The following is a 26,827-nucleotide window of genomic DNA, read 5'->3' as shown; positions in this document are numbered from 1 at the left end:
TGAAAAAAAAAAGTGCTACAACTTTTATTATGACTCTCACCATCTTTTGAAAATTTCCATTTCAGAAGTTGGATTTGGTTCACTTTCTTGGAGCTTCTTGCCTTGGGAGCATCCTCCATGTACACCTCCATGTACATGAAGAAACTAGCCAGCATTCCTTTTCCTGAAGCCGTAGTCTATGGCTCTGCCTTCATGACATAGGCTGCGCTGTGTCCCTGTTCAGGCTCAAGCCATCTTCTAATTACAAGTGCCCGGCTGATTGATTTACTGTTTCTTCCTCACACCTCACTGTGTATTCTGTAAGTTGTATTTTAGTATGTTCCTATATAATTTCTTCAATTCATGCTGCTATCAGTGTGATCAAAGTTTGAGGTTTTGCATAAGAGCCCTTCAGATACTCTGTGGGAATGCGAGGCCCAGCAGCTGGTGGGAAGAGTTGCATTTCAGCACCTTATAGTCCTAACTAACTCTGTCTCCCTCTATTAATGTTGCATTTAACCTGAGAGAGTCAACTTAGTTTTCTTGCATATTCTCAAGTAAAACATTTAGTTCCTTTTTCAATACTAAACATGATTTTTTCTTTTTTTTTAAACAACAAGGACATGCTCGGGACAGACATCACAACACCATGTGCTCAGACGGGTGATGTAAAAATACTATTGTCTTGTCTCCAAATACTAATTCTAAGATCAAGGTCTTCAAGCATTTGACCATGCACATGGACCACCAAGTTCGAGGATACATTATTCCACATCATCATGTCTATAGTTTGACAAAAACCAGAACATGTTCTCTGAAACAAGAGCATTGTCAATATCACTGAAACACATTACAGCAGTGTTTAAATTCTTCCATAATTCCTTGAAAATTTGTAGCATAGCATAATCACTAAAACTTGCTAATTATGAGAGCTGTTAATTTACAATCATTTCCTCTCATAATGACTGTACCATTATCCATTTTTATTTATTCTTAATTAAATTCAATTTCAACTATCTGATTGTGTTTGAGGTAGCTTCATAGTAGTTTTATTGCTATGAAAGTGACATGTTTCCATGTATCACCTGGGGGATTAGATTAGATTTAAATGAGAGAGGAAAATATAGTTTATCAGTCACACCGTTTCCTCACTTGGCATACAGATTAAAAAAAAAAATCATCCATTTTTCAGTGATTAAAAATACAGTTCTTTTGTGAGCATAGACACAATACAAGGAATCTGTTTCTTTGCATGAAAAGTAGAATCATTGGAAAAGGACTCGAATTCTATTGCTACCTTTCGGTTAACCCGAGTGAGAATATGCATAAGCTCAAGCTTGTGAGCGTACTGTTTCAGCATTGCACAAAGTGACTGGATGAACCAGGATCCGTCCTTTGAATTTCGCCAGGAATAGTAACCTACAAGGCAAAATGTAACCAAAATATCATGGATATCCAATGTTAGCTGATTTAATAAATTACGACATAATCATGAAGGTAAAAACAAGCATAAGCATCCATAGGTATTATTAGCCATAAAAATAAACAAATAAATAAATAAATAAATGACACCTTTGATTCCGGGGGAAAACAAAACAAAAACCAAATGGGTGCTTTATGTATACCTCTGCTTCGACAAGGAAAAGAGTTGTGGACTAACTTCACCACTGAGTTACTGAGAATTTTACTTCCTGGGCTTCCCTTCCAATAGGGAAGAAAAGGGTAACGTGCAGAAGATGCAAAAGCAAAGAAATGAAAAGGATCATTATAAGTAGCATCGTGTTGCAATCAGATTATTGGCTTATCCAAGAAATAACCTTCTTACATATGCACACACATTTGAGTGGCCTAAATTTGTCTACAGGGCATCTGAATAGAGTATAATAAACACATTATAGTATATTCAAAAGTCCAAAAAGGGGAAATAGTGTATTTATTGTTCTTTTCCCAGATTAACTATTGGATCCATTCCTTTTTTTCAGCTGTGCCGCACAGCTTGTGGGACCTTAGTTCCCCGACCAGGGATCGAACCCAGGCCCATGGCAATGAAAGAACTGAGTCCTAACCACGGGACTGCTGGGGAATTCCCTGGATCCATTGCTTTTAATTTGAAAGTACTTTATCTGGAAAGATGCCTGGGGGTTAAAAGAAGTCACATTGACTATATTTAAAAAGGTAATACTGTTTAAAAATACATTTGCCCTATATTTCCAAACTTTGTGACACCCTTAGTTGTATAAGTAAACAGTTGTATGATCAATAAATATTTATTTATATGATGACACGTATAATACAACCACAAAAAAGTGGAGGTTGATAACCTATTCATAAATCATTTTTAACTCTATTTTCCCTCATTCCATTTCTACCTGCGCATATGCTATTCAGGCTTATCCTTTCAATTTCCTATCTTCCAAAGAATTCCTGGAAAACACAGTTCTCCCCTATTCCAGGAAGTGGGCAAAGCTCTGACTTGTCCTGTTTTAATACAGTTTCCATGTGGTATCAAGTTCATGAATGACACTATGTAAGTATGCTTTCCTATAGATGCATATTTTCTAGCCCAACTTTGCTAAAGACAACTTTTTGAGACTTGTCTGTGGTTAAGGTACCCTAAAATACAGACAAGTTGGCTTTTTAAAAAAAAATTTATTTATTTACTTATTTTGGCTGAGTTGGGTCTTCGTTGCTACGTGCAGGCTTTCTCTAGTTGCAGCGAGCGGGGGCTACTCTTCGCCGAGGTGCGCAGGCTTCTCACTGCGGTGGCCTCTCCGGCCGTGGAGCACGGGCTCTAGGCGTGCAGGCTTCAATAGTTGTGGCACGTGGGCTCAGTAGTTATGGCTCACGGGCTCTAGAGCGCAGGCTCAGCAGTTGTTGCGCACGGGCCTAGCTGCTCTGCGGCATGTGGGATCTTCCCGGACCAGGGCTCGAACCCGTGTCCCCTGCATTGGCAGGCAGACTCCCAACCACTGCACCACCAGGGGAGCCCCAAGTTGGCTTTTTATGGATATCAAAATCATGACAGCCTGTGGAACACACTCTTCATTGTTTAAAATCTACATATAACATTCAGTATTAGTAAGTTTCTTACCAGGTGCTGTAGAATATGCATACAAGAAGTCCGCCTCAACCGGTATTTTCTGACAGGCCATGTCATCCTCAACACCACTGTCTGTCTCAATACCACAGTCCAGTTCTGTGCCTCGGCAAGCCTAGAGGTTAGAAAATAAACATTTATTTAAAGAGTTAAAAAAAAGAAAAGAAACTAAACATTTGTTTTAAAAAATATGTGTGTACAGGTACAACTGTTATTTCTAAGAAATGCAAAGGATCTGTAAAAATTGATGTTAATTATGCAGAATCCTTTTGCTAGAAGTCTAAAATTAAAATTTATTCTCTATCTCCTAAGTGGTAGTTTAAATAAACAAAAAACTAACAATAGTTCAGTAGCTTCAGGGAAAAAAATAAATTTTTTTGATAATCTGCAATTGAGTAAATTAATCCCTAATGAATCCTCAATAACCAGGTTGCTCAGTTATATATTACCTGAATAACGAAAAGTTTAGGTTTGCCAGTTAGGCTTTTACAACAATCCCCTCTGAAGAAACCTGTTAATTTTTTCAGATCGACAGGTCCATTTGTTCCAAAAATTTTTCCTTCCTCGCCATGGCTTAGAAGCACGCAAATAAAACTGCTCCTTTTGCTATGATCTTCTTTAGAAACTGGGAAAACGTTCACAAACAAGAAAAATCATCAGAAAACCAATGCAATTTTATTCAACCATTTCATATGCACTGTATGGGAATAAGATGAAGAAACCTGAGAACAGAACTAAGAGATCATGTAAACCCAACTTAGGGCAGAGCAACACACCTCAAACCACTCTAGTGAGTTGGTATGAATAACTTGTTTTACTTACATAAAATATATAGAGTAAAAAAAAAAATATATATATATATATATATAGAGAGAGAGAGAGAGAGAGAGAGAGAGAGTAGGATTGTGTACAGTTTAGTTCCAGTTCTCATGCTTTACTTTTATATGTGTATAATTACAGCTAGATTGTAACATAAATTGGACAACGAAGATCATTCTTTTCATTATTTCTTACCACTGTACATTAATTCCAAAATTTCTTCACATGTAAGATCATTTTTATTCCTAACTTCGTATTTCAAGTTCGTGAAGGTTTCCCAGAGGTTTGCTGCATCTACGTCTGTACCAGACCGACATGCCATCCCTTGAACAGAAAAAGTTACTTTTAGTTGCATTAAAAAAAAAAAATTTGACTTAACCTGGTGGTGCAGTGGTTAAGAATCCGCCTGCCAGTGCAGGGGATACGGGTTTGAGCCCTGGTCTGGGAAGATCCCACATGTCACGGAGCAACTAAGTCTGTGCACCACAACTACTGAGCCTGTGCTCTAGAGCCCGCGAGCCGCAACTACTGAGCCCACATGCTGCAACTACTGGAGCCCGCGTGCCTAGAGCCCATGCTCCTCAACATGAGAAGCCCGTGCACCACAACTAGAGTAAGCTCGTGTGCAGCAACGAAGACCCAGTGCAGCCAAAAATAAAAAATATATAAAAATAAATTTAAAAAAGACCCATAAATTGCTTTGAAATGAACTATTCAGTGATTCACACAAGCTACAGTAAACTCTTCCTTGCAAATGCTAAGAAAATTCAATATTCTGATCGTGGTGACACAAAGTCTCTTTCATTTCTTAGCATATAAGACACTTCATAACATAAACTGTTATAGTGTTACAGTCACAAAGACGTCTTTCACAGCTGCTTAGATAGTGAAAAACAAACTTAAATGCCTAACAAGAGAGGTTTGGTTAAATAAATTAAAAGTCATTTATATAATGGGATACTATATTGCCACTGAAATTTTGTAGGCAAAATTTTGCCACGGGAAAATGGTCACTTAAAACAAAAAGCATAGGATCCTACTTTAAAGAAAAAATTATAAGTATATATATATATATACACACACAAACACACATACATATTGTACATACACAAACACACATGTACCACCACACACACATATGTATCAATACACACCTCACAAACTCAGAGGAACTATTTCTTTGATTTCAAGTTCCCAACAATTCTAAGATACATTAGTACTTTCATGACACCTTTTCAGGAAAAACCCCACAAACCACTAGCCACTTTAGCACGGTTCATCAGCCATTCTGCTCTGCGTGGTCTCCATTAAGCCCTCTAACCACCATGAGACCGTTATCATGACTGGCTTCATTTGCACAGATGTGGGAGCACAGAGGAGTCCAGGAACTTGAACAAAGTACTGAAGCTGGTGAGCGGACTGTACCCAGGAGTCCTGGGCTTTCCTCATGCCTTTACAGCGCCGTCCACATACATGTACGGATTGACTGAACAGTGAATTCAGATTTAAAAATCCTAAAGTGCTGCAGGGGGAGGGCACACATTGAGTAAACTTAACACAGATGCATAGAAAAAAGACTAGATGTTTCTAGCTCCAAATTATTGTTGATTATCTGAGCAGTGTGATTAGGCGTGATTTCAATTTTTCTTTTGCTAATCTGTAATTTCTGAAATGTATATTATGGCCATATATTATTTTTATAAAATTAAAGTAAGCTCATCAAGGTTTTGACATTGGAAAGGCTGAGGACACCACGCAGCTGTGTGACAAGGTGACTGAACTCTGGTCCTGGTTTGTGAGCCACTTAGTAGTTGAACAAAAAATACCAGGCTGTCAGAGGTGGCTGTGAGAACCTGATCTTCAAATTTCAAAGCAGAAAAGGGGCTCACTCTAAGGCTAAAGCCAGACTACAGGCCTAAGTATTTTTGGGGGGAGAGTAGAACAATTTTCCCTCTCCCCCTTTAAAGATAAGTAAGTACTCGGGATGTACTAGAGATACAACATACAATGTGATAAACATAATTAACACTGTTGTATGTTATATATGAAAGTTGTTAAGAGAGGAAATCCTAAGAGTTCTCATCACAAGGAAAAAACCTTTTTTCTAGTTCTTTAATGTTGTATCTATTGGAGTTGATGGACGTTCACTAAACTTATTGTGATAATCATTTCATGATCTATGGAAATCGAATCATTATGCTGTACACCTTAAACTTATAAGTGCTGTGTGTAAATTATATCTCAATAAAACTGGACGGAAAAAAAACTCCAATAAGTTCAACAATGTAAAATTCTATGGGATGAGGGCATTATAACTAGCAACGTGAGGCAGAATACCTAACGGTTGAAGGTTGTATCTCAACTTAGAGCCGAAAGCAATACAAATGGTGCCATTCAGGTTTAGACACTCATTTTCAACTACTTTTTCCTCACTCCTTATAATGAATCTAACATCAAATCCAGCTTATCTTTCCAGTGTAACCTGGCTTCTTTCCCTTTTCACCAGCACTCTGGTAGATAGCCTCCTAAACTGAATCAGCAGATTCTAGTTTCTTTAACTAAAATTAATTCTAATACAATTAATATGCAAATTCAAAGAATTATCAGAGCACCAATTTAAAAATGAAAAATGAAGAAACAGCCAGAGTGTTCATTCATATGGTAAATTATGCAAGTCAAGTGAACATTATATTTAGGGAATGGGATATTATATAATCATTAAAATAACAGATATGAAAATGATACAGCAACACAAAAAATGCTTATATTACATTAAATGGAACAAGCAAATACAATATTGCTTACTATTATGGATAAAATTAAGCTTTGAAAGAAACTGTCAAGGAAAAAATATCAAGTAATACAGTAAGATGTTAAATAGCTTTTTAGGATCGTGAGGGATTTTATTTTTTACATTCTCTTAAAAAAAGCCTCTGAAAGTATTATTAGATTCAAGCCATACATAGTATAGAGACTGAGAACGGGATCTGGTGATCAGGCTATGGTGAACCTAACAGCAACTTCTACAGAGCGGTTGAGGTAGAAACAGAGAAAACAGAATCAAAGGGATGGAAGGAAGTGAAGATGGCAAGTTTAAAGTACGTGTTTTTAAGATTTAGGGAAGGAGACAAAAATCAGATCAAAGCTTAAGAGGCAGCAGGGTAAAAGAAAGGTCTCTTTAAGGTTGGGGAGTCTGTCTTCTTTTCAGGGGAAGAAGAGAAAGTCAACAGAATGAATGAAGGCACAGGTGAAGTGGCACAGAAAGTGGATTCAGAGCACCAACGCTGAGTCCCAGTTCTGCTACTAAATCATCTGTGGGACTCTGTGCAAGGATTTTTAACCTTTCGGCATCTAATGGTGGTTAGTTTTCAGGTGTGCTCTAAGAATTAAACAAGACAATTTCTGTGAGGTGCCTTGCACAGTTCCTGGAATGGAAAAATACTTCTACTTACTATTTGTTGAGATCCTTCCATTAACATGAAAGAGGGAGCAGGAAGATAAAGAAGCAAGGGTTACACCGAAGTCAGGGCAGAAGAGATAAACATACAGATAGAAGAGGGAGAGATACTGATGATGGGTAGAAGATTAAGAGTTCATGTTGAATTGTAGGACCCATAGGGTCCCGCTCTATCTCTACTTCATGGCTATTCTGTGTCATTAGTTTACTAAATAATAACATCAATTCTGTTTTTTATACTACACCAAATATAAATGGTACAAATACTTGTAAAGGATTAAAAACTATCTTATGATACATACCAGTACTTTCATGAAAGTTCTTATTATTAATTATTATACATAAACCCCTTTCAGGATAATCCATTTTGTAACTATAGTCCAAGGATATTCCAGAGTCCATTGATTTGCTTCCATGTAAGATCTTTCTGTTTGGAAATCAAACAACAGTTTACAAAGAGAGAAATGACCAATGCTGCTGTTCACATTGACACAACTTCTCTAACACATAGGAACAGTTAACGTTTGTTGAATATAATATGCCAGGTTGTGTGCAACAGGCTTTCCCTCACTAAAATTTCACAAAAACCCATTTCACAGATGAGGAAGTGACCACTATGAGGCTGATGGTTATGCAGATACAGTGTCAGACCCAAGGCTGAAAGCATCTGTTGAACTTCAGAGTTCAGACTTTTAATCTCTGTATTTTGCTTTCCTCTAAATTTTATTAAAATTTCATCAAATTCATTTTATACTTAAATTTTTTTAAACTTTCTAAAATATTTTATCCTTCAAGGTAAGAGTGAAATCATAAAAATTACCCTGAAATGATAGGGAAACCAACAAAAGGCAACTATGACTCAAAACACAATATTTATCACAATTCCTAAATTGTTCCTTAAACCCTGTGCACTGAACAAACTAATAATTTATTGCTACATAGAATCACTGTTGTAAATAATTGAAAATACTTGTCTAAAGGTCACTTATCTAAAAACCTCTGTTATCTAGACCAGGGTCAATAAACTTTTTCTCAAAGCGCCAAATATTAAGTATTTTAGGCTGGCTGGCTGCCTGTACAGACTCTGTTGCAGCCCACTCCATCCAGCTGGTGGAAGTCGCCCAGGACAATATGTAAACGAATGGGTGTGGCTATGCTTCAATAAAACTTGACCAAAACAGTCTGCAAACCTGATCCTTGACCTGGACCAGGAATCAGGAAACAACAGCAAAAAACTGATACCTAACATCCATGTACCCACACACTCAACCTGGGAGTATTTCACATTATATGCAATTCTAAAAATACTGTTGGAAAAGGATAGTAAATTACTACCTTTTAAAATAGTAAATTATGTTCTGTATGATAGGAAAAGGTAGGAAAATGTGTAAATCAGTTTAAAAGGGTTTAAAAAAAGGCAAGAAACCTCTAAAATGAGACTGCCTTTCAAAAGGTTAATTTCTAGGCAAATTCCTTTGCTAAACAAATATTGCAAAAATCTTTATTGGTAACCTGTTAATAGCTCTGCTGTAACAGTATTGTTTAGTACTAAAATTAGTTTATAATTCCCTGGGTGGTCCAGAATAATAATACTGGACCCCAGAAATAAACTTTTAGAATTAAATGTACCACAAGAGATCCCAAATGGATAATAACAGACATGAATTAAGAGTGTTTGAGTTCTATCTTTTCCCTTTCTCCATCTGCTGGTTATTGGAAGCATTAATGAGCAGAATATTCCAAAAAGGAAGACGGAGACAAAGGGTAAAAGATAATCTATAACCAGGCAATTCTTCCCCAGACTGAGAACTGGCATTTTATTTTAGCCTTAAAACTCACAAATAAACAGGAGGCCAAAAAACTCCCCCAAACACGAACCTCTCATCCTGCACAGAGATTCGGAGGGTGCCTCTGCCTCTCCTGGGTCATCCTTCTGCTACTTAGGCAGGGTTTCTGACAACACGTCAGGCACCCTCCCACCTCCCCGCAGTTCCGTGAAAGTTTTATTTTAAGGAGGAGATTCAGAGAGGATAATTTAACATGTGTATAGCCATGCAGCTGTCACAGGAGGTAGGAAGTCATCTGGGCCTCTCTGGCTTGAAAGCCCATATTCTTTCTGCTTCCTCAAAGTTTGCTGTACTACATACACCCATCTTTCTCTGCTTGTATGAGATTCTATTTAAATACTCACGTCTCTGAAGTTTTAATGGATTTTGAATCCACTGAATTTTCATTGTGCTCCATGGATACTTTTATTAACTAGAATATAAAGAAAATAGATGTTAATCAAAATCAGTCATTATAAGATCACTGCATTAATTATTCCAATGATTATGTCTCTAAATAAACACACTATACGAATATTTTCATATTAGCAGTACCATCACTCTCCCAGCTTCACCTCTACTGTTCAAGGCTTCTGTGAGTCAAACCTGAGAACAATCCTTTGTAAAGGTATGTATAAGGTCGCCCATTTCTCTCTTTTGTTTTTAATTGAGCTATGAAGTACACATAGTGCACAGATAGGAAGTGTGCAGCCTGATACATTTTTACATTTGGATACCCCACCAGATCAAGATACACACGGCAACTTGTTTCTATTACAACAGATCTGGTCATTGGTAAGAACTCTGCCTTCCAACTCAATGCAGTTAAAACAAAAACCAAAAACGGTATACCTCACATAACACTATTCTACGATGCTTAGATTCCCAAGAGATTCAGCACCAGGAAGTTCCAAACCTCCACATAATCTTTACTCTTAAACTAGACATGAAAATCCCACTTTCTCATTTAAGGTGGTGGACCGGCTTTAGGAAACCTGGAAGTAAAAACTAAAGTTCCTGCTTTCATTCTTCTGTCAGACAATTCTGTTTACCTCCCACAGTGAGTGAGTCCTTCTAATCAAGGCAGCTCTCACTTACAGCGCATTTATTATACAGCAGGTACTGTGCTAGGCATCTTATCTTTTATTTTCCCAACAATCTGAAAAGTCAGGAAACCCAACTCCTAGTGATTAGGTGGCTTTGTCCACAGACGCAAAGCTTAGTGATGGAGGCCCCCTTCTTCCCACTCTTCCCTACTGCCTCTGAAGAAGCCAGTTCCTTACTACCTGTCTGGAGTTCTACCATGTCTTCTCTAGCTTCCCCAAAGCAAAGGTACTTCTATGGCAATCTGCCTCCCTAAATAAAGAATACAGAAAAACAAGGACAAAAAATTTTTCTCCAGCCTCTAGAAGTCCTGCCTATCTCAAAAATTCCAATCAAAATAGAACTTTTAACCTAACTCCCACGCTAAAATCAGAAATCTTAAAAGAATACACACCCTGTCAACAGGACTCACTCAACCACAAAAGCCTTTACAGAAAGTCCTAGGCTCCCTCCCCCTTTTTAAATTTAAATTTTTAAAACTGTGATAAAATATACATAAAAATCTATCATTTTAACCATTTTTAAGTGTACAGTTCAGTGACATTAAGGACAGTCACAGTGTTGTATAAACATCACCACCATCCATTTCCAGAACTTTTTTATCTTCCCACACCTCCCCATTACCGAAGTCCCCCCTTTTAAGGTCTCTTGAAAATTAAGGAGACATCTCTTCTCTTCTCCAAAGCTCAGTTCCTTCCTCCTCTGTCCCTAAGTACTGTGTGCACCTATCGTGGGGGAAGATGGAGAAAAAAATATGGAGAGGAAGTGTCACCATTTTGGAACCACCGAAGGGGATAGCGTTTCACCTTCTCTCAAAGTCAGTCTTTGCTGTGCATTTCTACAAAAGCTCTTTGCTTTTCTATCATCTTACTTCCTGCAGTTTTTCTAGAAAACTAAGGCAGGATGCTGTGTACAACTGGCATGAACCATCTTGCAGTCAATAAGCAAATACTTCGTGAGCACGTGCTTTGTGCCAGGTGCCATTCTAGGCTCTAGGACAGAGTGGAAGACAAAATAAAATTCCTACCTTCAAGAAACTTTCATTCTAGAGAGGAAGAATAATTACAGATAATAAGATTTCAGATACTGATAGGGGCTATGAAGAAAACAAAATAGGGTAGAGTAATAGAGAGACTGGTAGTGTGAGCTACTTTAGCTGAGGAGGCTGGGAAAGCCATCTCTGAGGTGACATTGACAGAAAGAGCTAAATGACATAGAGGCCACCTAGAAAGGCTGCCTTGCTGGGGAAACGTCCGGCAAGTACAAAGGCCCTGAAAGAGTTTCGTGTATTCAAGGTGCAGAAAAGAAAACCAGTTCGATTAGTGCATGGAAAAGGAAGGGAAGGAGTGAAGGGAATTGAAGTGGGAAAGGCAAGATCATATAGGGCCTCAGGAACCAAGAGGAGCTTTGATTCTATCCTTGTTGCAAGAAGGAGAAACCATTGGAGTGCTTGAAGCAGAGGAGGGACAGCATGCTTTAAAAAGATCACTCTGGGGCTTCCCTGGTGGCGCAGTGGTTGAGAGTCCGCCTGCCGATGCAGGGGACACGGGTTCGTGCCCCGGTCCGGGAAGATCCCACATGCCGCGGAGCGGCTGGGCCCGTGAGCCATGGCCCCTGAGCCTGCGCGTCCGGAGCCTGTGCTCCGCGACGGGAGAAGCCGCAACAGTGAGAGGCCCGCATACCGCAAAAAAAAAAATCACTCTGGCTGCTGAGTGGAGAATCCACTGCGGAAGCACAGAGGCCAGTGAGAAGCCCTCTGGAATAGTCCCGGAAAGAGATGATAAAGTTTGGACTATAGTTAAATAGTGGATATAGGTAATTAAGAGTCTGCAACTTGGGGAGAGAGCAGGGCTGGAGATATACTGGGGCACTCTGATGATTAGAGGGTTACTGGAGGAAGTGGAGCCAGCAGGAGACTAAAAAGAAGTGAGTGAAACAGGGGGAAATCAGGTAGCTGGGGTGTAGCAAAATATGCAGAAGCCTTCCAAAGAGTGTTTGATCATTTCAGATCTTGCTAAGAGGTCATTTCAGATGACGACAGAGACCATTAGCTTTGGCAAGAAAGTAATGGGCATAGTGGGGATTGTCAGGAAAAATTATCCCAGACTTGGAAATGGGTGAAAGAAATTACTGGATGTTATTTCAGGGTGGTACTAGGCATTGGCTAGAGAAAGCTTGGGGATTATCTGATTTTACAGGGTGTCTTTTTTTTCCATTTTAAGACTTTATTATTAAAAAAAAATTTTTTTTGGAGTATAGTTGATTTACAATATTATGTTAGTTTCAAGTGTACAGCAAAGTGAATCAGTTATACGTATACATATATCCATTCTTTTTTAGATTCTTTTCCCATATAGGCCATTACAGAGTATTGAGTAGAGTTCCCTGTGCTATACAGTAGGTCCTCACTAGTTGTCTCTATATAGTAGTATATATATGTCAATCCCAATCTCCTATTTCTCCCTCCCCTAACCCATAACCATGTTTGTTTTCTATACCTGTGACTCTATTTCTGATTTGTAGATAGGTTCATTGGTATAGGGTGTCCTCTTTTCACTGACCTTCTCCTGACTAGACTACTTTACAACTTTGTAGGAAGTTAAGCCACAAAAAAAGGAAGCCAGGCAGATGATTCTTATTGGTAGCAATGAAAACAAGTTTTGTCTTGTAATGATGTAACGGGTTTCCAACTTGTAGAAAAGATGACCCTCCCAAATTACACTTTATTGCCTTATAGGGTATTAACTAGTTTTGCTTCTATTAGCAAATTCATTTCATTGTACCCAACCATTTACATCTATGTTTATTGTTCAAAGTCTCCTTTGAACTGGTCTTAACAACGGACTGGTTCTATTATCAATTAATTGAATAAAATGTTTGACATATTTTATATTTACACAACAGTCAAGTTTCATACTTTTTGAAAAGTATACTTTAAAAGGATCAATGTTGCTGCAATGGGTTGAGGAGAAAATGGGAAAAGAAAAATGAGTAAAGACAACAAAAGTGAGTCAGCATAGTTTTACCGTGAAGGGGCAAGGAGAGGGGATGGTAGCTGAAAGGGGACCAGGGGTAGAGGACATTTCTTGTTTGGCTTGGTTTTAAAGATGAGCCATTTAAAGCATGATTTTATGCTGATGAGAATGATCCATAGAAAGTGAGAAATTAATAAGGCAAGAGGAGAAAAAGAGTGAAGTTCTTGGAGGGATGAGGGGGGTCTGTGAATCTAGCTCACATATGGGGAAGTATTAGCCTCAGATAAGAACAAGTGAGGGCTCATCCACTATAATAACGCAAGGAAGACAAATTATTTGGACACAACGTATGAAGGCTGGTGAACTGGACGCAAGGAGGATGAGGCACTTCTCACGTGATGGCACCCATTTTCTCTCTGTTTAGAAGAGACAACTTTGAGACAAAAATCCCCAAATGTCTTAACTATACCTTCATGAGTACTTATGCGTGCATTTTACCAAGTAATACAAAAACTCATCATGCATACGTCTAGCAAAGCTGTGTGAGACAGGCATTCCCAGACATGAATAGAAGGGACATAAATTGGTATCACCTCCCGAAACATGTCCCTCCTACACTCCTCAATAAAAGGCTTGACATCTGCTCTAGGAAACTTACACTTCTAAGAATGCAGCCTAAGGAAATAACTCTAAGGATGAGGGAGAGGAGGGAAGGGGAAGGATATGTATTACTCATCAAAATATTGAAAATCTGTGCAGAGAAATAGTGAAGTCATGGTGTATCCAATACACTGGTTCTACAGTATCTTTACCTTTTAACCTGTTTATTAACAGTGGCTATCTCTGCGTGATGGGACCACTGGCAACTTAGTTACTCCTTAATATTTTTCATATTTTCTATTTTTTCTATAATGTCTACTTTTTTTAAGTTAGGAAACTGTAGTAAACATTATTTTATAAAATAATATCCTCCAACAATGGTAGACTATGCCAACCAGTATCGTGTTAGCCAGTTTCAACTCTCAGCCCTGTTTCAAGAGCGCTAAAAATAGTGGTACTTTACTACTATGAAAGCAGCAACCCTTCCTTGACCGCTGTGTACCACGTCCCAGTCTATCTCTCTTTCTCTTCTTCTTTTGTATGTATAATAAACACATAATAGGCACATAGAAATCTCAAACTTCCTTCAACCATAAATACGGAGGCCAACTTGCCCCAACACAAGTCAAAATAATTATCCATCCATGGTTGAAAAACAAAGTTGTTAATTTGACTAATTGAGAGAACAATACAGGTTGGCTAACAATTCTGGAAATGCAGGCAGATACATAATAAATGGTTTATTGGCATTATATTATAATCCATGAGAAAACAGTGTTATTTATGTTTCAAGACTTTCTGGCCAGCCTGTGGAAAATCTGGAGTGAAAACACAGTGGGATGGGAAAAAAGACAATAAAATTTCTGAAGGTGAACCCAGAGCTCCTGCCAGTGTCCTTCTGGTCCCAGGGTTTTGCCTCAAATTGGCGCTTTGAATGAGTCTGCCAAATGCAGGGTGCACAGTAGCTGTTCAGGAACCCCGAAAGGCTGCTATGTTCCCACCAATGATCAAGGGCATAAGACGTCTTACCAAACACTTCTGCAAAAGCGCAGTGATTCTTGGACTGAAATATTAACTTCTAACAATCTTTTATTTCTTGCCAACAATAAAGCTGTGGGACAAAGCGATTCTATCCTTATGACCGGTAATAGAAAGTTTAGATTTAAATAGTGGCAAGCTTTCCAGAATTTTAAAATACAGTTCACTCTTGAACAACTCAGGTTTGAACTGTACAGGTCCACTTACACATGGATTTTTTTTTTTAAACATGTGGATTTTTAAAAGTAGCAAATACTATATCACTACACCATCTGAGGTTAGCTGAATCCATGGATACAGAACCATGGCTATGGAGTGCCAACTAAAAATTATACACTCGCATTTTCGACTATAGGGAGGGTCCCCTAACCCCTCCTTGCTCAAGAGTCAATTGCATTTGGCTTCTTGGTTCATACCAAGGTTAAGATGTAACCTAGGGCTTCCCTGGTGGCACAGTGGTTAAGAATCCGCCTGCCAAGGCAGGGGACACGGGTTCGCGCCCTGGTCCGGGAAGATCCCACATGCCGCCGAGCAACGAAGCCCGTGCGCCACAACTACTGAGCCGGCGCTCTAGAGCCCGCGAGCCACAACTACGGAGCCCGTGTGCCACAACTACTGAAGCCTGCGTGCCTAGAGCCCGTGCTCTGCAAGAAGAGAGGCCACCGCAATGAGAAGCCCGTGCACCGCAATGAAGAGTAGCCCCTGCTCGCCACAACTAGAGAAAGCCCGCGCGCAGCAACAAAGACCCAACACAGCCAAAAAAAAAAAAAAAAAAAAGATGTAACCTAAATATAAGGTGACTTTCAAGTAGTCATTTCCTTTTCATACATTTAATCAACTTTCTTTAACCAAATCATTCTTTTTTTTTTTTTTTTTTTTGCGGTACATGGGCCTCTCACTGGTGTGGCCTCTCGTGTTGTGGAGCACAGGCTCCGGACGCGCAGGCTAAGCAGCCATGGCTCACAGGCCCAGCCGCTCCGCGGCATGTGGGATCTTCCCGGACCGGGGCACGAACCCGTGTCCCCTGCATCGGCAGGCGGACTCTCAACCACTGCGCCACCAGGGAGGCCCTAAGCAAATCATTCTTAAAAGTTAAAAACGATTCAGCTTGATTAGCCTTAATACAAGTAATTGTAATTAATAATTTCCAATATTAGACATCAAATAGACAATTTTGTTTCAGTAAGGTACTTGATGGCTGAAAGAAAAAAAAATTTGAATTTTTTAAGACTAGTATTTAAAACAGTTTCTATCTGATAAGGATTTCTCAGGAACAAATACTATGACGTATTTTGTTCCCTTTTTTAAAAATTTTTTTTAACCAATGATGACGACTTTATGAAGTCATGTGGCAGGGTCAACAAACAAACTCACACTTTTTCATAAACAAGAAATAAACCCCTTCCTTTAAAGTCTTTCACAGAATCGCACCTGATCCACCATGCCAGAATTAATCTCTTCCACCTATATATTTACTTAGCATGTAATTAGAACCCTTCTTGTATTTTCATTTTATCCTGTTTTGGATTTTTTTTTAAATTAATTAATTAATTTATTTTTGGCTGCACTGGGTCTTCGTTGCTGTGCACGGGCTTTCTCTAGTTGCAGTGAGCAGGGGCTACTCTTCATTGCAGTGCATGGGCTTCTCATTGCGGTGGCTTCTCTTCTTGGGGAGCACGGGCTCTAGGCCCTTGGACTTCAGTAGTTGTGGTGCACGGGCCTAGTTGCTCCGTGACATGTGGGATCTTCCCGGACCAGGGCTCGAACCCGTGTCCCTTGCACTGGCAGACGGATTCTTAACTACTGTGCCACCAGGGAAGTCCTGGATTGCTTTTATGTGTATTTGTTACTCTCATAACACCATGACATAGTGATGGTTTTTCCTCTCTCAATTCCACCAGTAAGCAAGTAGCATGCTATATTCTGGTCCCACTGGATTCTTTGAACGGTTTAAAAATAATTTTCTCTCAGGGTCTTCACACTTGCTATTCCCACTACCTGGAATACTAGTCTCACCGATATATTATGTTATATAATATTATATAAGATAATATGATTTATTTCACTCGGGTCTCTATTGAAAGGTCACCTCTCCCAAATGTCTTCCCTCATCCTATTTCACTTTCTTTACTCCGCTGATATGCAATCAACAAGGATCCTGGAGCAGAAATCTTGAGGAATTGGTGAGACAGAAAGTAGGAAATATCAGGGAAAGATTCCTGAGGTGACGGGAATGATTTTGGGAAATTGAGCTGAGAGAACATTAGAAGTGGAATAGAAGTGGGTAGAAGTGGAAGGAAGGAGAATTTTAGGGTCATCTCTTGGTGAGCTGCATTTGGAGCAGTTGAGGGATTGTCCCTTTCTTTTCTTATGGTTGGCTGAATAGTGAGTAGTCAGAGTATTTCCCCGCAGGTTTTAAGGAATAAAAGTGTAATTGAAACCTGGTAAACAGAGTACCCACATTAGCAAATAACACAAACTGGAGTTTGGCATCCAACTTGTTTGCCAAACCCAACTGATTTGGCACCTAAACTCCGAAGATAAGTCCAGCCATCCCAGTGTCCCATCACAAGCAACACAGGCAGACAGAAAAAGGGAATAACCAAGAAATCATTGACTGTTCAAGCAAAACTGACACCATGAAAGAGACACCAAACTCAACAAAAATATTAAAACAAACAGAAAAAGAAGTAATTATGAGTTTTTCTGAGCCTACTGTGTGTAATTTATAAACTAGAAACACTGGAAATCAGCGAGAAGGCAGATAATGACTAGAACAAAAAAGTCATTGCTCAGTTTTGGGTTTCAAAAGAGAGATTTAAATTCCAAACTGAGACAATGGTTTGAAAGCCAAACACATTTGACTTTAGTTGAAAGAAAAGGTTGTCTGCTGCCAGTGTCCCTGTCCTCACGGTAAGACACAGCCACGCCCCGCCTCTGCAGGAGACCCTCCACCACTAGCAGGTAGGTCTGGCTCAGTCTCCTATGGGGTCACTGCTCCTTCCCCTGGGTCCTGATGTGCACACTACTTTGTGTGTGCCCTTCAAGAGCGGAGTCTCTGTTTCACCCAGTCCTGTCAGTTGACCTTCATTTACTACGGAAAATTTATATAATGATAAAATCCTCACTGCATCAGACTTGCTCACATTTGCTTTCTGCTTGTCACCATCTGCTTTTCCCACGTGAAAGCACCAAATCCACACGCTTGAGAGCAGAGCTTTGGTTCCTGCAGAACTTACTTAAGAGTGACACTCAGCATTACCTCACCTCCATTAGCTAATGCCTGGCTGAATATAAGTTATTCTGGACATGGTGATCTCATCTCAGAAGGATAAAAAAAATTGTCCCCCAAGGGAAAAAAATGCCCTATATGATGACGAGAGTTTAAGTTCTTAGAACACTTTCATTTGACAAACCACAAATAGGAAAATATACAATAGGGCTTAAAAAATATAGTGTGTGTGTGTGTGTGTGTGTGTGTATATATGATGAATTACTACTCAGCCAGAAAAAAGAAAGAAATTTTGAATAAATCCATAGAAACAGAAAGTAAATTAGTGGTTGCCTAAGTTTAGGGGTTTGGATAGAAATTGCGGATGACTGCTGATGGTTAGGAGGTTTCTTGGGGTGATAAAAATGTTCTAAAATTGATTGTGGTGATGGATACATTACTCTGTGAATACACTAAAAACCACTGAATTCTATAGTTTAAATTGATAAACTGTATAGTATGTGAACTATGTCTTAATAAAGCTATTTAAAAAGTAAAAAAAAATAATAATAAAAATAACAAATATATTGTAGCACCGCAATGGACTTAACGCTAATTGTTTCTTACTGTACCGAGTATGTAATTCTTTCCATCAATTCAGGATGCTGATGATAATAAATTTCTAGACATATATTGGGTCCCAGAGAAGTTCTAAGTAGATCAATTGACATTAGATGGCAACCTGGAACCTGGGTCTTAGAATCAGGTCTCTGATTTCCTAGATCCCTTTAATACTTGCCACTGAAGCTACAATAGTCAGATTTTTCAAAAGTTAAAAAATGTTGTCAGTAGAAATTTACTGTCACTCTAAAATACATAAGCATTTCAGGCTGTGTTTTCCTAAAGTGAAAAGTTGCAATGATTTCCCAATTTTTTATTGTGGTTAGCCAACTAAAGGGACCGTTGCATAATGCCACAATGAAGTTAAGCAGAATAAATTATCTACAGAGTTCAAAGAGAGGAATAAAAATTAATTTTTAAAATTGAAATTTCTATATGAAGTTACAAAGTATCAACATTTTAGGAAAAATAACCAACAACAACCTGTTATTAAAAATGGCTTGAGGGACGGAGGGAGACGCAAGAGGGAAGAGATATGGGAACATATGTGTACGTATAGCTGATTCACTTTGTTATAAAGCAGAAACTTAACACACCATTGTAAAGCAATTATACTCCAATAAAGATGTTAAAAAAAAAAAAAGGCTTGAGGACTTCCCTGGTGGTGCGGTGGTTAAGAATCTGCCTGCCAGTGCAGGGGACAGAGAGAGGTTCGAGCCCTGGTCTGGGAAGATCCCACATGCCGAGGAGCAACTAAGCCCACGAGCCACAACTACTGAAGCCCGCGCACCTACAGCCTGTGCTCTGCAACAAGAGAAGCCACCGCAATGAGAAGCCCGCGCACCACAACAAAGAGTAGCCCCACTCGCCGCAACTAGGGAAAGCCTGCGCGCAGCAACAAAGACCCAACGCAGCCACAAATAATACATAAATTCATTTTTTTAAAAAAATGGCTTGAAAGTTGTGCCTATGGTAGAAATTTCAAAATGAGATATTAAATTAGGATAACCAGTTTAAGTTATTCCTACTTAGTTAACCTGTCACCCATCAGTGGGTTGTCCTTGGTGCCTGTCCTATAAGGAAACTGAGGTAAGGTCTAAAACCTGGTCTTTGCCCTACCAAAAGGGTTTTAAATCTCAAAATGAGACATAAGAACCAACATCACTCACTTCTGAATCATCTCCACAAATACGAGTATCTTCAAAAAAATTATAAGTAAAAATTTACCAAAACAGGTAGCCAAAGAAAAGCCCCAAAATCATAACACAATATGTGATTTGAGCGTTGTGTAATAACAGGTCCTCTTACTGTTGGCTAATAGGGGCTAGACTCTGAGCTAAAAGGTCCATTTATCTATGCATGTATTCATTATTTACGTGTTTCTAGTTCTTCCAACGATGTTTCGAGGCATAATGAGATTCCATTTTATAGTTCAGTTGACTGAGGCTGAAAGCAGTTAAGTAACTTTTAAATGGCAGAGCCTGGATTCAAACTCAGATCTGTCAGCTTCCCACACCTCTACATGGCTTAGTTCTACATAGGAGGGGTAATGCTATCAATAATTTCAAGAAAGGAAACAAAAATCCACAACCTAGAAACACTAAGATGAGAGAGGAAGCATACATAAACATGATAGAAACTGACTGCAAGGACAGTGAAATAGTATAAAGTGCACTCATTCCAACTCACGAAGAAACCAGGAATGATGTTTATGGTGTTTTGGGTGCCACTGGGTAATTTACTTCTAAAAGTAAAATTACTCACAAAATATGAATAACTTTCATATTAAGCATTTAGGATGTCATTCAGACACTTTTTTCCTATGTCTCTATTTGCCTCTAAAGGAGAGGTGAAGACTTTTCACTATGACTTGTGGGGAGATTATTCAGTCCTCCCTCAGTATCCATGGAAGATTGGTTCTAGGACACCCCCCTTCCTCCTCCTTCCAGGGATACCAAAATCTGCAGACGCTCAAGTCCTTTATGTACAACGGCGTAGGAGAATCGGCCCTCCATATCTGGTTAAGAACCTACAGACAAGGAGGGTGGCCCATACTTTGGCCAAAGAACTTGATAAACATCAGGATTATATTTATTACCAATTAGAGAGGACGAAGTCTCAAAAGCAGTCATGTTTCCAGATTTGGTAAGTGAAACAGAAAGAAGAAAATACTTTTTTCACAACAGTTTGGATAAGAGGAGATTTCTGCTGTGACGTACTAGAGGTTTTATTGAAATCATTTCCCATCTGGTCCCTGCAATTGCTTTGGGAAGAGTCACCAAACTGGATATTGTCATTGGGCCTGGTAAAAGTCAGACTTTTAATATTTATTTTGTAATAAAGGAGGAATCTCACACATGGCAAGTAAAATTAAATACAGAAGAAACTTAAGTAAGTTCAGTTGTGCCACACAAACAAAACCATTCTTTCTTTTTCTCTGGCAAGGACCACACCACCAGGAAGACACAGACAGGAGGGCTTCCCCACTACTCAAAAGCCACAAGCCAGAAAGGACACAATGCTTACTAAGTGCAAGGGGCCTGTTTCCCTCACCTACCTGAAGTCTTGTCCTAAGATGGTATCTCTGGAGGGGCAGAAGGAGAAATACGAAAGTCCTTGCAGACTTAAATATTGTGTTATGAAATAAATGTAGAATGAAGGATCTTGGAGGCCTTTTATAAAAATTATAGATAACCTGTAAGGCCTCCTCCCTCCCACTGAGAATCACTCCTCTAGAAGTGATTCAGTTTTACAACCACCTGCCAGAGAAGGTCTGAAACTGCGAAAAGCCAGGGTCAGTGGTATTTATTTATTTGTCATTTGTACCATAACAATTGACTGAACACCGACTGTGTGCAGATTCGTAAACCCTGAGTGTTTGAAGTAGTGGAGACCAAGATCCTACCCCTATGTGTGACTCGCACCAGAGCTCACTGTATTCAAAAGTGGCTCAACAAGACAGATGGCCAGTGTTCAGTACAAAATAGATAACTTTATTTTACTCTACCCTAATGCAGAAACTCTGTAAGCAACTTGAAGATCAAAATAGGCAGAGAATTAACAACATTACTTAAGAGATTTACAAGGCACTGTCACAGACATTATCTCATTTTATCCCTATAATAACCCTGCGAGGTATGTATATTACTCCTGCCTAATTTATGGATGAAATAGGAAGTGTTGCCCTTGGGATTTGGCCTCGGGTCCTATGACAGCAGAGTACCTATCCCCCTCCATTACATTTGTATTTGTTAAATGTGTACACCAGTATCTAACAGTCTAAGAATTCCACATCTTTTTTTAGATCCAACACCAGTGCTTCCCATCTTTGAGGCAGAGCCTAAAGAACTATCTGATACTGGGCACCAGAACTGACCTAATGCCATTCATGAAACTAAAGACTGCTTTCCAGCATCAGAAAGGGGATGAACCAATAGGAGATTGTGTTAAATTGGATTTGAAAGCAAACAGAAAAGAAGCATTGTAATTGCCTCTATCAGATGTCAGTCTCTTAAAATCGCAGGAGGGGGCTTCCTCGGTGGCACAGTGGTTGGGAGTCCGCCTGCCGATGCAGGGGACACGGGTTCGTGCCCCGGTCCGGGAAGATCCCACATGCCGCGGAGCGGCTGGGCCCGTGAGCCATGGCCGCTTAGCCTGCGCGTCCGGAGCCTGTGCTCCGCAACGGGAGAGGCCACAACAGTGAGAGGCCCGCGTACCGCAAAAAAAATAAATAAATAAAAAATAAAAATAAAAGAAATAATAATAAAAAAAAATCGCAGGAGGTAAGACTTCTTTTTCAGGATAGCAAATCAAATCTGATGTAATTGGATACAATGTTTCACTTCTTTCTTACTGGGAACAGGTTTTATTGCTACACTCCAATAAACTGTTCATTCCTTCATTCATTAAAACACATTCTAACTTTCAAAAGCCTTCATTGCAAAAGAGCAAAGTAAAACCATCAGGTTGGGATAGGGATGATTTAAGCTTTGTATTTCATTCTTAGACATCACGTAACTACAATACATTCAAAGTGGCTGAGCGCATTTTGCCACAGGCTGGTCTATGCAGCTTGCTTAGCACCTAATACGATCCTGCATAAACACATTGTTGCAGCAACTCTGCATTTCAACTCTACCATTCCTTTCTAGTCCGCATCATTTAATTATAATTTGCTAAGCCACCTTAAAATAGGATTTTTTTTTCTACATAGGGCGTAATTATTAAAAAGCATAATACTGTAGTATTGGCATTCATTTGTGCCAGGCCCCAAATATGGGGAAAGACAATACGGAACAAGATAACGAGAAAAACACAGTTCCTTGTGGAATTTGCTTAGGAGCTAATAGGGGAGAGTGTAAAAATAAGCAACTGCAAAGGATATGACACTTTCCTCTTAGGATGAGACGGATGCCAAAGGAACACATAATAGCTAGACTTAACCTTGAAATGTTTAATGAGAACAGAAACATAAATAGGAGTTCCTCAAGCAAGTGTGCGGTGATGGGAAGAGAGACGAACGCAAGAGTGTTCCAGGCAGAGAACAGTTAGTGTTAAGCTCAGCATGGCTCTGCAGAAAGTGAAACGGTGCCATAATGAAAGATTAGGCAGGGGAAGGGGACCAAGGAGCCAACCTATGCTTGGCTTTGTTAACCGTGTTAAGGGACTGGGTTATCCTATGACCAAAGGAACAGCTTTCTGGATTTTTATTCTGTAAAGATCCCTCAGCCTGTGCTATAAAGAATGGACTGGAAAGGGGCCAGAGGGGCCTCCTGTAGCCAGGTGAGAGCTTAGGGTGGCTTAAATCTGAGATGGAGAGAAAGGGGCCAGATCCAGTGGATATTTAGGAGGGCCAGGAGGCTTGGCGGCTAACTGGAGGAGCCGGGAGAGGAAGCTGATAAGGTTGGTTCCCAGTTTCTTGGCTTGGGAGCCACTTATTGAGAACTGGGAAAGAGACAGCTGCCTTGGGAAGTAAGGCTTGAGAGCACACTCACTGAAAACAAGAGTGACTAAAGGCACTCTTATTCAACATGGGCTGAGGGGATTTTAAAGCCTAAGGGATTTGGGCCATGGATACATAGTCACCCGCAGGAGCTAGAAGGATGCATGGAGGCCTTCAGGTCTGAAAGTGAATAGGAGTTTAATACTTGAAACTACCTCTTTGGAAAGCGGAGTCACCCGTCAACCTGATAATATCTAGACAAAGAAGGCAGCAGAGACCAAATCCTCACCAGCAATGGGAGGATAAGCCCTGAGGGCCAGAGCCCTTAGGACAGCACCAGCCCGCCTCCTGCCCTCAGGTCATCTTTTCTCCGCGCCCAGCCTCCTCACCACCTTCCCGATTAAAATTTCAGCCTTCGATCCCCGCTGCCTCCCGCTCCCGGGTCCGACCTCCTACCCCCCCGGCCTCAGCGCCTCCGCCTGGGCCTCCCGCCCCTCTCCTCCCCCGGCTCAGCGACCCGTGTCAAGCCTCCTGCTACCAGGCTTCAGCGACCCGACCCGGGTCTCCCGACACCCCCCATTCTCGGCCCGGCCACCTGTCCCCCGGGCTCGGCGTCTCCGGCTGGGTCTCCGCTCCCCAGCCTCCCGCTGCCCGCCCTCCATATCCCACGCGGGTCTCCCACCACCCCCGGCCCAGCCTCTCGATCCTCGGTCCGGCCTCCCGTCCCCCAGGCTCGGCGTCTCCAGCCGGATCTCTGCTCCGCGGCCCGGCCTCCCGTCCCTGGGCCGGGTCTCTCGATCTGCGGGCTTCAGGGCTCGTCCCCGCCCCCGTTGTCGCGCCAAAACAAAGGATCCGCCGCCCGGACCAGGTCAGTCCCCTCCTTCTCCCCGGGGCAGCTGCAGGCCGGTGCAGGCCCCCGGGGCAGGCGCTGAGCTTGGGAGAGTGGAGGGAACCAGCCCAGGACCTATGGCGCCAAAGCGAGAAGCGTCGAGGGCATATCTCACCTCTCAGCCCCCACGCCGTTGCCACCGACTCGCTCTGCTGGGATCGGTTCCTGCTCTGCTTCCGCCGCAGCCGCGCTCAGAGGTAGGCGCCCGAGCAGGCCCCGCCCCCTCTGGCCCCACCCCGGCCCCTCCCATCAGCTCTGCAAGCTCAGCGCCGCGCCGACACGTCAGTCAGGCCCCGGCTCCCTCTGCCCGAGAACACCGCCCCCTCACAGGCCCCGCCCCTCCCGAGCACACCGCTCCGCCCGAGAACACCGCCCCCTCTACAGGCCCCGTCCCGCCCGAGAACACCGCTCCGCCCGAGAACACCGCCCCTTCACAGGTCCCGCCGCGCCTGAGAACGCCGCTCAGCCCGAGAGCACCGCCCACACGGGTCCCGGGAGCTCCTGGCTTCCAGGCACGCTTCCGGGCCATTCTAGGCCCTTCCCGGCCTCCGCTCCCTTTCAGTCCCCGTCCTACCCCAGAACGCTGTCGTCTCACTGGCCCGCGCTCTCCCCACTTCCCGCCCCGGCCCCGCCTCCGCGCCAGGTTTGAAGACTCGGTCCCGCCACAGTGGGCGGGTTGCGTGTCCTGCCAGCCGCAGAGGACCCACGGCTTCCCGCCCACGGCGAGCGTCTCTGGAGGTAAATGGAGGGAAACCCGAAGCCCTCGCCGGACCCCGGGGGCAGGGAGAAGGGAGTCACGGGCAGGCCCTGCGGGAGGACGGAGAGCGGGTCGCGGCCTGCCGGTAGTCCCCGCTTCCCCTCGGGCGACCGGAGGCCTTCCCTTAGGTCACCCCGAATTCCCTGTCCCGAAACCAAAAGCTTTAACCGCCCAGCTGGGCCTCCGCCTGTCTTGGGTCACGAACTCTTTTCAGACTCTGAGGCATTTTCGCAGAAGAATGTACCAACCCAATTGAGCACGAAATTCTCCATCAAATTTCAAGAGGTTCAGGACATTCTGACAAGTCAGGGGCCCCAGGTGAAGAACTCGCCCACTTCCAGCACTTTTGTTTACTTGGATATAAATGAGGGCGCCGTTTTGTTCACAGATATACATCGTTCTGAGTATGGCGACCGTTCCTTGAGTGCTTATCTGTGTTCTCACATAGTGGCAATGCATTTTCTTTTTCTTTCAGCAGCCCCTGCAGGTAGGAATTCCAGTTTCCACCTGGGCTTAATTAAAAAGGCTAAGTAGTTTGCTCTTGTTAAGGGCTACACTAGTTAAACTCAGATCCTAGGAATAAAACCTAGGCCTTTATCCCTGCCAAGTTGAGAGAGGACCAGTGTTTGGCAGTCCTTTTTCTGCTGCAGTAAAACTGAAGAATAGGACCCACTCCCAACCTGCACGGTGGTTGGCATGCGGTTATTTGTAAGGCAGGCACTAGTGTACTAGTTTTTTTTAACCAGTCCTGTTACCCCGTAGTGATGCACAAACCCCTTCCTGTGCTAAACTTTCTTACCAAAATTATGCTCTAGTTAAAGCAGCGGCAGCAGCAGCGGTTTTCTGTTTTTTTTGTGTAAATGACACTTATTAGTTTGGAGAAACTTTAATTATAGTAAAATAGCTGGCTAGAAGCAATGTCGGAAGTTTCTTTCTACAGAGGTGTCTCAGGTGGCAGAACCTGATCTGGGCCTGGGAGAGGAAGACTTCAGGAAGGGTGAGTGGGGCATTCCAGGGGAGGGAAACATGCAGGAGGGCTCCTGGAGTGGGCCAGGTGCAGGCAGTGGTCATCATCATTCATTTGGTGAGAAGGCTGAACAAGAAGTCGAATGGGTAAGTGGTTGAGGGCCAGATTCTGGAGAGTTTGGACTTCTTGAGGTAAACTTTAGCGTTCATTAAGTGATGCTCTGAATCATTAATGAGTGTCGCTAGGAAAAGCTATGAAAATGGTCTTTTAAAAAATTTATTGGCCTTTAGTTGATTTACAATGCTAATGAGTCCGTTTCAGGTGTAGAGCAGAGTGATTCAGTTACGCATATATTCATTCTCTTTCAGATTCTCATATAGGTTATCACAGAGTATTGAGTAGAGGTCCCTGTGCTGTACAGTAGGCCCTTGTTGGTTATCCGTCTCGTAGATAGTAGTGTGTGTGTGTTCATCCCAAGCTCCTGATTTACAAGCCCCCCCGCCCCCCGCTTCCTCTTTGGTAACCATCAGTTTGTTTTCAATATC

At 41.6% G+C, this 26,827-nt stretch overlaps 3 protein-coding genes across 9 annotated transcripts in view; 2 read left to right on the top strand and 1 right to left on the bottom strand.

Moving 5' to 3' along the window:
• Positions 1–277: 277 nt before the first annotated feature.
• On the bottom strand, positions 278–24,777 carry CASP3 (caspase 3). Of its 4 annotated transcripts, none has more exons than XM_029226490.1 (7): positions 24,674–24,777; positions 9,544–9,611; positions 7,655–7,779; positions 4,091–4,219; positions 3,526–3,701; positions 3,071–3,191; positions 278–1,398 (listed from the first exon to the last, which is right to left on the bottom strand). In XM_029226490.1, the coding sequence occupies exons 2-7, from the start codon at positions 9,594–9,596 to the stop codon at positions 1,175–1,177; spliced, it is 828 nt and encodes a 275-aa protein (XP_029082323.1). In that variant the 5' UTR covers positions 9,597–9,611; positions 24,674–24,777; the 3' UTR covers positions 278–1,174. The 4 variants fall into 4 exon arrangements, with proteins under 4 accessions (XP_029082323.1, XP_029082324.1, XP_029082322.1 ...); XM_029226491.1 differs by having other exon boundaries at positions 7,655–7,775; positions 24,674–24,707; XM_029226489.1 differs by lacking the exon at positions 24,674–24,777 and having other exon boundaries at positions 9,544–9,658.
• Positions 23,231–25,571, top strand: LOC114897697 (basic proline-rich protein-like). The gene is made up of 2 exons (XM_029226718.1): positions 23,231–23,273; positions 24,028–25,571. The coding sequence occupies exons 1-2, from the start codon at positions 23,231–23,233 to the stop codon at positions 25,569–25,571; spliced, it is 1,587 nt and encodes a 528-aa protein (XP_029082551.1).
• The window catches only part of PRIMPOL (primase and DNA directed polymerase), a 39,966-nt gene continuing 38,122 nt past the window's right edge, over positions 24,984–26,827 (top strand). For 2 of the 4 annotated variants that reach the window (XM_029226483.1, XM_029226481.1), the window contains exon 1: positions 24,984–25,296. The gene's annotated coding sequence lies outside the window, so the exon portion shown is untranslated. Of the gene's footprint in view, positions 25,297–26,255; positions 26,313–26,827 lie in introns of those variants that run through there. The other 2 variants (XM_029226480.1, XM_029226482.1) reach the window with 2 other exon arrangements.

This window comes from Monodon monoceros, unplaced genomic scaffold (genome assembly GCF_005190385.1).
Source record: "Monodon monoceros isolate NGI ecotype Baffin Bay Population unplaced genomic scaffold, NGI_Narwhal_1 Super_Scaffold_17, whole genome shotgun sequence".
NCBI lineage: Eukaryota > Metazoa > Chordata > Mammalia > Artiodactyla > Monodontidae > Monodon > Monodon monoceros.
The sequence above is the reverse complement of the archived record's forward strand: the minus strand, read 5'-3'. Positions and strand labels throughout refer to the sequence as shown.